This window comes from Rutilus rutilus (genome assembly GCF_951802725.1).
Source record: "Rutilus rutilus genome assembly, chromosome: 24".
NCBI classification, from domain to species: Eukaryota; Metazoa; Chordata; class Actinopteri; order Cypriniformes; family Leuciscidae; genus Rutilus; species Rutilus rutilus.
This window is the reverse complement of record NC_140228.1, coordinates 30355518-30368182: the sequence shown is the minus strand read 5'-3', so window position 1 is coordinate 30368182 and position 12665 is coordinate 30355518. Positions and strand designations below refer to the sequence as shown.

The 12665-nt window shown below is 40.9% G+C and overlaps 1 protein-coding gene across 1 annotated transcript in view; it reads left to right on the top strand.

Annotated features, from left to right (window-relative positions):
- The first annotated feature begins 2004 nt into the window (after positions 1–2004).
- Positions 2005–12665, top strand: part of col15a1a (collagen, type XV, alpha 1a) — a 96263-nt gene continuing 85602 nt past the window's right edge. Inside the window, exons 1-2 of the mRNA XM_084399453.1 lie at positions 2005–2160; positions 2260–2348. Of these exons, the coding sequence (XP_084255579.1) occupies positions 2132–2160; positions 2260–2348 (118 nt within the window). The 5' untranslated portion in view covers positions 2005–2131. The remainder of the gene's footprint in view (positions 2161–2259; positions 2349–12665) is intronic.

Sequence of the window (12665 nt, the reverse complement as noted above, 5' to 3'; positions counted from 1 at the left end):
CGATCTTTAATGTCCTGATGATTGAAGAGTTACACGACTGCAGGTAATGCCCATTAAATCCATCAAACAGCATCAGTAAATCAGAGCATGAACCCACAGCATCTGCGGTCGTACTTCTCTTCCTTAAAAGTCCACCGTTTTAAAAGTATTTTCCCTCATCGGGCTGGACACGCAGACGTGACATCAGAGGCTTGATGAATGACTCAACATGATGATTATCTGACATCATGATTTATGATGATTTAACATGATGTTTGCAGAAGAATCTGAGAATCATGATGATTGTGTTCATAATGTTCATCTGTCAATCCCTCACTCTTAAAGGGATACTTCACCGTTTTTTCATATTAAACTGTGTTATTCCCTTAACTAAGACGAGTTGATACATGCCTCTCTCGTCTCAATGCGTGCACTCAATCGCTCTTTGATAGCACTTAGCTTAGCCCAGTTCATTCATCAGGCGTGACTTTTTACTGCGCCGAGTCGAAGTGCTCCCAGTGCTATTCCGCCATACATTATAGTTATCCTTTTTACCCGCTTAGAAAAGTGCCACGTTTTATTTTGTGTCACCATACTTGGTCGTGTAACTGTATTTAAATAGGGAAAACGTGGAGGTGTTTGGCCGCTTCTAGCTTCATCTCTGTTTGGTCCCTAATGAATGAACTGGGCTAAGCTAAGTGCTATCAAAGTGTTGCCGCGCGCCAGAGCGATTGAGTGCACGCACTGAGACGAGAGAGGTATGCATCAACTCGTCTTAGTTAAGGGAATAACATAGTTTAATATGAAAAAACGGTGAAGTATCCCTTTAAAGAGTTAGTAAACCCCGTAAGACTTTCGTTCATCTTCGGAACACAAATTAAGATATTTCTGATGAACTCTGAGAGCTGGCTCACTCCTCCATAGGCTGCTAGGTATATAATCGAGATCTGCTGGCCCAGAAAAGTTAGTAAACACATTGTTAAAATAGTCTAAGTGACTACAGTGGCTCAACCTTAAGTTTTTCATACTTTTTGTGCGAGCAAAAACCCCCCAAAATAACGACTTTATTCAACTCTTCATGTTCTTCTGTGTGTCTCAGTGAGTTGACGTAGTGTAACAGCGCAGCGCTTCTGGGTTGTACATCAGAACGCAGGCTCACTATTGGCCGACGCTGGTCATGTGTGTGTGATGCGTGTGATGCTGGCCAATAGTGGCAGCCTATGGAGGAGTGAGCCAGCTCTCAGATTTAATCAAAAATATCTTAATTTGTGTTCCGAAGAAGAACGAAAGTCTTACGGGGTTGGAGCAACATGAGGCCGAGTAATTACTGACAGAATATTCATTTTTGGGTGAACTAACCCTTTAAATAACATGAGTCTTTAACTCTCGATAAAAGAGTTTCAGTCATCACTCAACTGTTTCTTCTATTTTATTTTATGTAATGTAATTTATGAATGTAATGCAATTTTTAAGACCGCAAAACGTATTTGAAGAAGTAAGTCATAATTTCTTGATTTTTTATTTATTTTGTATAGATTAATAACTTCCAGTTAACTACAAAAAAAAAACAGCATGAATTTACATCTAAAAATCTGAGTTAGTTTTGAGAAAAGCTCTTGCAGCATTGTTTGCAAATAACACTTGGTTTAATATTTTATCAATTGATACAATGATATCCATAAACATTTAAGACACTTTTGTGTCTTTCGGGACTCCTGTGTTTTTATTTTATCTCTCTCTCTCATGCTTTGGCTTCTGGTAGGTAACAACACAAATAAACTCCATTATTCTGTCTTATGAAGCACAAGAGCTGTGTCAGACTCACACTATAGATCTCAGTCACAGAATCTCATCAGAAGAGGAGCGAGCACGAGGAACCACAGATGATGTTTGTTAGGTGAGGATTTAACTCTCTCTCTGTGTGTGTGTGTGTGTGTGTGTGTGTGGAGTGTGTGGAGTTGAGGAGGAGCTGGAGTCGTATTTCAGAGTCCGAACTGAGACTGTCTTTGTTCACGTGGAGCTGCTCTCGATCAGTCTCACAGCAGAGAGAGAGAGAGAGTGAGTGTGTGTGTGTGTGTGTGTGTGTGAGAGAGAGAGAGAGATCACAGTCTCTAACGGGACCCGAGACACGAACACCTCCTGGACCACAGTCATGGCTCGTGCACGCGCCTCAGTGCTCAGGTGACTGACCTGTCCTGTGCATGTGCTTCATATTTCATTCACTTCATTCTGAGAATCACCTGGCCTCAGCTCATCTTCATCTTTATTTCTGATCAGCAGAGTCTGGAGCTGGAGGATCATCTTCATCATCTTCATCTTCATCACTGTCAGCTTCTGTCCTCCTGCGCGCGCATTCTCCCTTCACTCAGGTATGGCACAACATCAATAACTCGTGTTTATGTGTTACACTAATATATATATGCTGCAGAAAATAGTGGTGGGCATGTCCGATTAGTGAACGACTCGTTCATTTGAGTCGGATCTTTTTACTGAATCTGTCGAACCGGCTCGCAGTGCCGATCTGAACCATAGATCTGAACGGTTCGCAGGTGAATCGGCCTGAAGCTGAGAATGAATCGTGTCTGTTGAATCTGTCCTCTGGGAAGCCAAACGCTGGTTTTCTGGCACATTCTGTGTGTACAAGATGATTAGGAAGAGAAATTTGACTGATGGGGCGAAAAGTAGGCTAAGTTACTTTAATAGCAGAAATGTTACACATATAATGTACTGGAGATGTGTTTAAGAGTTGATTGTATCTGACCTACCAACAAAACAAAGTTGATTTTAATAAGTAACAGCATTTTATAAGGCCTACGTGCAAAAATGTATGAGCAAATTTTTTTTTTTCAGCCAAGAGATGCAAAATAAGTTTAGTAGCTTATTGTTTAATGTAAAGACTAATTATATTAAGTTTCTAAATGATTGTTGTTTATATGAACTGAATCATGTCTGGTTTCGAGCGTGTGCACCTGACGTCATGGTCACGGGATGCGTTATCGCGGGAAATAATGGCTGAATCTGTTCTTCGAAGCGATTGTTTAAAAACAACCTTCGACTGAATCGATTTGTGAAAACGAATCAAAACTTCACCTGTTTTTATGAAAGTTGCAGTAACAGAAATGAAGCCCTGTTCTGTTCCTGTGGTAATCTGGTTTGTTTAGCACTTTTACCTATTTTAACGGTGTTTTCAACGTTTTTGCAATTTAATGTTTCTGTTAATGTAAACTTCAATCAAATCTACAATTAAGATCATCAACAAAAATGTTGAGTAGTTTGCATCACTGGATATCACTTTCGGTCGCTGAACGTTTCTATTGTAAAACAGTTGTCCAATATTACATTTTTAGCTACTTGCATCGTCCGACGCACTCTTTCACTGCTAAAACTAAAGCTCTTGTTGGAATAGTTAAGCCCCGCCCTCTTTGATTTGATTGGCCATCTTCATAATTTATTATGATGTCCATATGTCTTTCTGTTAATTTAATGCTGAAAGTTGCTATATTATATAGTTCTCCTCAATAGTTTGCCTTAAAGTGACTCTATGCAGGCGAGGCTCATAGTTTAATGAGGAGTTCAAGGTCACAGAAGGTCATTGAGGAAAAAAACCCATTCTTTACCCTAATTACCCTCAGAATGACGGATAGTTGGCACAGTTCCTCTGTTGGGTCGAAACACAAGCAATCTGCCATTATGACCAGCGGTGGAGTTATCTTTCCCTAAGGATGACATCATATCCACAAAAGCTGGATTGTGCTCCATCTGTAAAATAACGCAGAGCTGTTCGTTCTCGCTGCCAAAGAACTGCATTCCTGACCTCGGCTTGTGTTCATGATCAAGCTAATATGTTTTGAGCAATGGCTTGGCTTCAATAACACTGCAATTCCTCTGCTTGAATCCGCTGATGATTGACACATTACACCAAACGCAGGCAGAAAGCTTCTGAATGTTCGCCTAAAAAAATCTATCATCAGCTTCATATCGAACGGGATACTCAAAGATAGATTTGTATTTTTTCATTTGGGTCTAACATTGTTTTAGATCCCGTTGCCTTTCATTGTATGAACAAATAATCATTGAAATATTTTTCAACACATACAGTCACACAGGTTTGGAATGAAGTGAGTAAAAGATGACAAACGTTTAGTTTTCTGTGAACTACAGTTTGCCTGTAAGCCAGTGAGATTACACTCCTGAGATCTTCTGTGATTCAGGTTTCACTGGAACTGTAGTGTATAAAGACGAATCATCCTGCAGACGGACTGATTTGGGACAAATATTTCCATCCCAGCTGTAAACACAATAATAGAGCAGTTGCCACGGAAACGACCCTTCTGTGAGTGTATTGTGAGAGCACAGCTGCTTTTCTAACTCTAATGTTTGTTTGATGCTCAAACTTCTCCTCTCTAACGGTGTTTGTTCTCCTGCTGTGTCAGAGTGGCACTGGCTGCTTCACTTCTCTTGTTCATGGTTTGTGTTTTTAATGTGCCAGTTAAATGTAATCCAGTAGAGTCTACCTGGACTCAAACACATTTCCCCTAGAGCTCTTTATATCACACTGACCCAGCTTTAGCCCGGCTCAGAGAGATTCAGTCGTGTTCTCCAGGGCTTTGATTTCCTCTAGCTTTGGTTCCTTTGTTCTTGTTTAGTTTGTATTACAGTTACTCATCTCCATAACTTCAGGATCGGCTCGAGTGTGGATGCTGACAGCTTGTATTAACCGCAGGAATGAGGCCGACCTTCTGTAATGATCCTACTGTTGAAGAATTGTCTTAGAAACATTTGAAGCCTTGAGCCGCATGAAAACAGCCCTGAGATCTGGAGGCTCTCCCCTGATCTTCAGTCCCTCTGGGAAAACCACTGTACCGTTAAAGGCAACATCTTTTCGGATTTGAGGTTCAGACTCTCTGGGGTTTTGAAGTTCTCTACGAGTCCTGACCAGATTTACGCTTTGGCTTTTATATGTCATGGCCTCCTAATAATCCGGCTTCATCTCCACCAAGAGCTGGGCTGCTTTTTAACTTTGCGTCCTGGTTTCCTTGCGTCTCATCCTCTCACAGTAAGGTAAAGTCCTCTCAGAGTAAGGTAAAGTCCTCTCACAGTAAGGTAAAGTCCTCTCAGAGTAAGGTAAAGTCCTCTCACAGTAAGGTAAAGTCCTCTCAAAGTAAGGTAAAGTCCTCTCACAGTAAGGTAAAGTCCTCTCAAAGTAAGGTAAAGTCCTCTCAGAGTAAGGTAAAGTCCTCTCAGAATAAGGTAAAGTCCTCTCACAGTGAGGTAAAGTCCTCTCACAGTAAGGTAAAGTCCTCTCAGAGTAAGGTAAAGTCCTCTCACAGTAAGGTAAAGTCCTCTCAGAGTAAGGTAAAGTCCTCTCACAGTAAGGTAAAGTCCTCTCAGAGTAAGGTAAAGTCCTCTCACAGTAAGGTAAAGTCCTCTCACAGTAAGGTAAAGTCCTCTCACAGTGAGGTAAAGTCCTCTCAGAGTAAGGTAAAGTCCTCTCAGAGTAAGGTAAAGTCCTCTCAGAATAAGGTAAAGTCCTCTCACAGTGAGGTAAAGTCCTCTCACAGTGAGTAAGGTAAAGTCCTCTCACAGTGAGGGTCTGCTGGTATACGGGTGTAGCCTAACACAGTGGTTCCCAATTCCAGTCCTCGTGACCCACTGCTCTGCACATTTTGTATGTCTCCCTTATTTAACACACCTGAACCAGATCATCAGCTCATTAGGAGAGACTCCATGAACTGAACTGAGTGTGTCAGATAAGAGAGACATACAAAATGTGCAGAGCAAGGGGTCCCGAGGACTGGAATTGGGAACCACTGGCCTAACACATCAAGATGAGGGGTTTCATCCTTCAAAACAAAGCTTCCAAAATGGGATTTTTTTGGCCTGAAGAACCATTTTCATTTCCCCAAACACCTTTCAGTTCTTAAAAGAACCATGTTTTTCTTAGTGCGAAGAACATTTTAATAATCTGAAGAAGCTTTTTCTACTATAAAGAAGCTTTTGTGCAATAAAAAGATTCTATGGATGTTAAAGATTCTTTATGGAACCATCAATGCCAATAACAAAACTTTATTTAGCTGTAAAGTATCCAGAAATGTTGTGAAAAGTTATTAAAGCTGCAGTTTGTAACTTTTTTTGTGTTCAAAATGTACAAAATGTATATGATAGGCGAGTACATCATAAATCCATTTTCCAAACTGTGTTTTTGTCTTATCCTGAATCACCGCGGTACACCTATAATAAGTGTTTATATCGGGACTATACACAGCTCGTGCGTGACTCGCCATAGACACAAACACAGAGAAGTAGATCCGGCTACAGTGTTCCTCCACCAGACGTGTGCGTTCTGCTTATTAACCGCTAGAGCGCCACAGGTTACGGATTAGATTTTCTGCAGTGTTTGCCTGGGTGTGTGTGTGTTCAGATAGATGTGTGTTTCTGTGTGTTTCATAAGTGTATTATGATGTCGCACAAACACTGTGTTATTAAAGGTTTGGACTGACAGCCTGAGGCGATTTTCCTTCGTCCACTGACACGTCTGACTCCAGTTTCTGGAAAATATTAGGCGACGGATAAAACTCCATCAAAGGAAGTGTGCAACAGTGACCAAACAGGAATGATAGAAGACGTCTCATCCTTTCCTCACTGGCTGGAGACCTGACAGAGTGTGTGTGTGTGTGTGTGTGTGTGTGTGTGTGAGAGAGAGAGAGACAGAGACACTCGTTCTGTGTGGAGAGAGTGGCATGGGTTTCTGCTCATGTTCAAGGGTGTTTAACTCTAACATGAGAGTCAATGAAAACAACTCTTAATGTCTTTTTATTTTCTTTAGCTTATAGAGCAGATTCAGGATTATGCTGGAAAGCTTCTTGTTGAAACACTGCAAAGTTTTCAGATTGAGAAGTGCACTTAAACACGGGAGCAAATCCTTTAATGTGTATAATAGAGGAGTCACTCCTGAAATCACAACGCTTTACACATCGATGATGACCAGCGACCAGCTGTGAACTAGACACATGAAGATAAGAAATATTATTTATTGTAATTTTTCACAGAAAAAAAAGTATTAAAATAAAATATTTAATAAAATATTGATTAAAATAAATAAATAAAAATAATAAAAATAATACTAATAATTACGGCTGTCTTCATTTTTTCATTTACAAATGTTAAACCATTGAGCAGGAAAGCTTAACTTTAGTTTATAAGCGCTTCTCATTGCACGTTTGATCACGCTTCGTTCCTCATTGTGAGTTACAGCCGCCGCATTACCATTACAGATTTACGCAAAACTTTTGCGATATTTTCTAAATGTTGATAAAAAACTTGCGAAATGAGGTTTCCATTAACCGATGTCATGCGACTGAAATGTAATATTTTCCTCTCACGATAATCATTCCAACAATCTTGTTTAGTTCACGTATATCCCAGCCGCCGCACTAGCCAGTATTATTAATGGAAGGAGACGTGTGTGTGTGTGTTTTCCAACATTACTGGCATGGAAAACCCTTATACTGGGAGCGGCTGGTGTGAGGTGTTCTGGGAGTTTCTCCCTCAGTTCTGCTTCAAGCTCTTGATTGTGGCATTTCTTAGAGGTTTAGAATCCAGTATTCCTGTGATACTTTTGTGTTTTATGAGTTTAATGGAGAACTCTGTCTCGTCTTCTGTCCAAACACACCGCGCCATGTTTAAAGAATGATCATGTGACTTTTACGTACGTCAGGTGACCTGACCTGTAAATGCGGGAAAAACGTTTCACTGCAGTTTTGCTAAACATTCCTTGCCTGAAAAACCCCCTCATGTGAGCGGAAAAACTTTTTTAGCGATAGATGGAGTTTTTGCGAAATTGACGTCTTTCCATTGGCCGTTTTTTCAATTCGCAATTTCAGTTTGCACAGTTTGAAGGGTAATGTACACCCTCACACAATTTGCATTTTATTCCAATCAATTATGCACTTCATTATGGTACCCTAATATAAAGTGAATGTGAATGTTTCAGGTGTATAACTAACAGGATGACCGTATTTAGCTGTGAAATGCACTGTGAAGAAGTCTTGATGATGCCTGTGTATCATCTGTCCCTGAGCGACCCAAGCTGTCGTCCCGGAGGCCTGTGCCATCACACACACACACACACACACACACACACACTCTCTCTCTGGACAGATCGGCTGCTGTTGTTTACATCACAGTGGAGATATAGCAAGTGCACTTCATAACAAACATATATATTATATACCATCCTCCCCATTCACGTATAGACACACTTGATCTATGACATACAGTAATGGAGCTCTCATGTTTCCATAAAGCATGAAAGGATCTTTAAACGTGATGATGGAGAGTGTTTGCGCTACTTTTCCTATGAAGTCATGGCATCAGGAATGTTCCCCGGGACGAGGAATATGTGTGCCATCCGGGCAGGAACGAATCGTCCATGAGACACAAACCAAAACAGGAAAGCATGACTGGATGTTCCAGGGCCTCGATCTCTGCGGCGTTAGAAAACACATTCCCTTTGTTTGCTTTTAACGTAGAGCTGTTGTGTAGATGGAGCGGCCCTTCGACCTCGGAAAATATAGATGCTTTTGTGGTCTGATGAGTTTTTATCCTCCTTACAAGGTCGTGTTCAGTAAAAGACTCGCCAGGCTGGACGATCATGACTCAGACACCGAGAGGATTCAGTGCAGACGCTTACAGAGCGTTTATCTAAACCCAGACTCACTGAGAGCGTGTCAGCATCTCTGACAGATGATATGATGTTTCACGACACTGTCTCAGTGAAACTGGTGAATGTGAATCTGGCAGCGTGTGCTATGGGTTGTTGTATGTATCATGGCAGTGCAGAGATGAAAAAGCTACTAAAAAGTTACTAAAAGGTTAATGCTCTTTTGTGTTTGAAAATAGCGTTGCACTAAACCTGACTAATAGTGTTCACTAAAGCAGAAGTGGGATAAACACACATCATCTGAGCTGCTTCGGCAGGAGTTTGAGCTGTTTCACACACACATGTGGAGCTGCTTATGTCACGCAAACGTCAAGATGTTACAAATAATTTACAAATCATGCACCATAAAAAGGTTTTAAGGTCAGAACAAGAAAGTGAAAATACGTCTTTATTAATCGACAATCTGCCTCTGAAATGATCATTTGCGTGAACACGAATAAAAGCTGTTGGTGTTTCACTGCCGCTAGTGTTTATCCGTATAGATGTGCTGTATGTAGAGGCATGTTTTCCCAGTGAGCCGACAGTGCGCTGGTTTATTTACTGTGAATAATGTGTTTCAGTGACTTTGGAAAATTAGCTATTGGTTAGCAGTGACCTTAAACTGGTGATGAGAGTGAAGTTGTGCTGGTCTTCTCTCCTCTATTGTGGCGTATATCGAGTGAATCGCTTCTGGAACAATAACACATGTGGGCGGGGCTTGATTGTGTCTGTGGGGAGTTGATTGGCTGGTTGGATGGTTGTGGTTTGCTATTGGCTGATCTCATGTGAGTGACAGGTTAAAGCCCCGCCCTCGTCATCAGAGAAGAGAAGAGATGCTGCAAGAGGAACTTATTCTGATTCAACATTATTAACACAATTATGATGATGTGCACCCATAACTCATTTACAATAAACACTGCAGTATTCCATAAATAAAACACACAAAAACAAGAATTGTTGATTTCCTGGTGACTGGTTGCCACGTATGGAAAACACACCTGTTGTTGTGCACTTTAGAGCCGTGCTGACACGAGTCAGTGGAAACGCTCTGGACAACAGCAGGTCTGGGGGAGAATGATTATAATATCGCCAACAAACTCAGGAAATGAGCTTCACTGCAACAGACTAAACGCAAGAGTCGACATTATATTTGTGACATGAAGGAAGTGAATAACTGACAGGGAATGTTTAATGATAGTGTGAACAGATGCTCTTTCTCTCCATGTCCTGTTTAACGTGTGTTTGTTGGTGAATATAGAAGGTCTGATCACGCTATGTTCACAGGCATGTGATGTCACATTAGTAGAAGAATAGTTTTGTGTATGTCAGTCAGTCTTATGAAATACCTACACAATCTCCTGGCAGTTCATGACAATATCATGTTTTTACGAATCGGTGGATATGATCTCTTTCATATGCTGTCGAATGTGAACCTTCATGCCTCCTTTTTCACTAAAGAATCATACATTTTCATATGATTCACATTGTACATATTCATATCAATCACCACATTATAAATTGTGGGTTGCGTAATTTCTTTATTGAATCGGGTGATTAAAACTTATACAGCACAGTTCATTCTTAGAGAATTCCCCCTGAATGTTCAGAGTTAATCTAGTGCGTTCACTTCAGTGGATCACTTAATGAAATGAACATTATATTAAAAAAGTCTTCTCATTTTTCATTATAAAGTCTCGTAGCTTTGACTAATCAGCATAATCTGGTCTCCTGTCGGACACTCTCTCGAGCTTCGGCACATGTATACGGTTCAGCGTCACATCACTGTAATAATGCCGATCGGCTTCCCGCAAACACAACCCCAGTCTACATCACTGTCGGCTCGTTCATCTGATCCAGACCCAGTTTTCTGCCTCTAAACCCAAACCGGTCACTGAGCCGCTAATCACAGCTTTCCCGCGGTCATGATTAGGCTGTTGAAAGCTTAATGGAGAAAGCCACTTTTGGCATTTAAGATACGGGTAATGTGTTTGTGTAGGTCTACACCTCATGTGACGAGGAAACATGCAGTCAGATGCCAAGCTGATTCACATCACATGAAGGAAAGTCTTGCAAGGGCAGCTGAAAAATCTCATTATCACATCCTTCATTCATGAGGTAAATCGTACACCAGCCAGCGTCATAAACTCCACGCCGCGGGGATTCATCCAGTGGTTCAGAGTTAACCAGCGCTGAGTTCAACAGATCCCAGTTCAAGACCATTGCTGAGATGACTTTCGTTGAGGTCAGTGACCCAGTGGAAACGTCTGTCACTTCATAATCGTCCAGGATTTAATGTGCATGGATCAACACACCACCACACAATGTTAACGACATTGTTTACGAAGCTTGGTTTTTATCACAGTCTCCTGTGGGAGCAAATCTACACTCACTCTCGGGATGAGAACCGTTTTATTGAGCTGACGACACGGATGTGAATTATAAAGACATGATTTGTTGGACATTCAAAAGATTTCTTTATGTTTCTGAAAGAGTCTCTTCTGCTCATCAAAGCTGCTTTTATTTAATCAAAAATACAGTAAAAACAGTGAAATATTATTCCAGTGTAAATCAGCTGTTCTCTATGTGAATATACAGTAAAGTGTAATTTATTCCTGTGATCAAAGCATCATTACTCCAGTCTTCAGTGTCACATGATCTTTCAGAAATCACTCTAATATGATGATTTGATGCTCAAGAAACATTTATGATTATGATCAGTGTTGAAAACAGTTGTGGTGCTTCATATTTCTATGGAAACTATCATACATTTTATTTCTCAGGATTCTTGAATGGATAGAAAGTTCAAAAGAACAGCGTTTATTTGAAATAAAATATTTTGTAACATTATAAATGTTTTTACTCTCACTTTTGATCAATCGAATGCGTCCTTGATGAATAAAATGATTGATTTCATAATTCTGACCCACAGTGGTGTATTTTAAATAAAATAATAATAATAATAATTCTATTGATAAGATGCTGTAATTCAAACCTGTGTGGAGAACCTCAGAAAAGTAAAGCCGTATAAATGAGTTTGAAAACCACTTTAATGTTTATAGTTGTAAAAAGTATTGGTTCTGAATGATGTAGTAGATTGTTTGGAGAGTCTGAAACACAAGCCGTACGTCTCCTGTTGGAGCTCCTCCACTCGTCGCTGGAGAACGTGTGCTGGTTCAGATCCGATGGCTGTCGTGGCCCGGTAACACTGGCTCTTTCATGAGGAACTCTTTAGAAGTCGAGACTAGAGGCCAAATCAAAGGCAATCCTCCCGAAAGTTCCCAGGCATCTCGAGGACATTAAGAGAAAGAGCAGTCAACGATTCTTCCAGCAATAAAAGCCTCTGTGAGTCTGAGGAAATCTGTGATCACTGTATAAGCTTAAACGTGTTCAGTTTAGGAGCCGTTTGATTGGCTGATGCTGTCTGGATGTGTAATAGAGTAACGTGTGGCACTGTGCCAGCGGTGCTGTTTACAGTCATTTCTTTTCCTAGATGTGATTTCTTTAGTTTAAATAATTTGAAAGCGAATATGCCGAGTATTATTTGAGCCGCTTCATGTGCGAAATGTCATATTAAACCCAGAGAAGAGCTTTAGTTAAACTGAGAATCGCTACAGGAGAGCAGCTGTGTTTACGCTAGCACTCGGCTGGATCTCACGGCTAGATTGGCAAACGTGTGTGTGTTTGGTAACACTGGCCGAATGTGTGTGTGTTTGGTAACACTGGCCGGATGTGTGTGTGTTTGGTAACACTGGCCGGATGTGTGTGTGTTTGGTAACACTGGCCGGATGTGTGTGTATTTGGTAACACTGGCCGGATGTGTGTGTGTGTTTGGTAACACTGGCCGGATGTGTGTGTGTGTGTGTGTGTGTGTGTGTGTGTGTGTGTGTGTGTGTTTGGTAACACTGGCGGATGTGTGTGTGTGTGTGTGTGTGTGTGTGTGTTTGGTAACACTGGCGGGTGTGTGTGTGTGTGTGTGTGTGTGTGT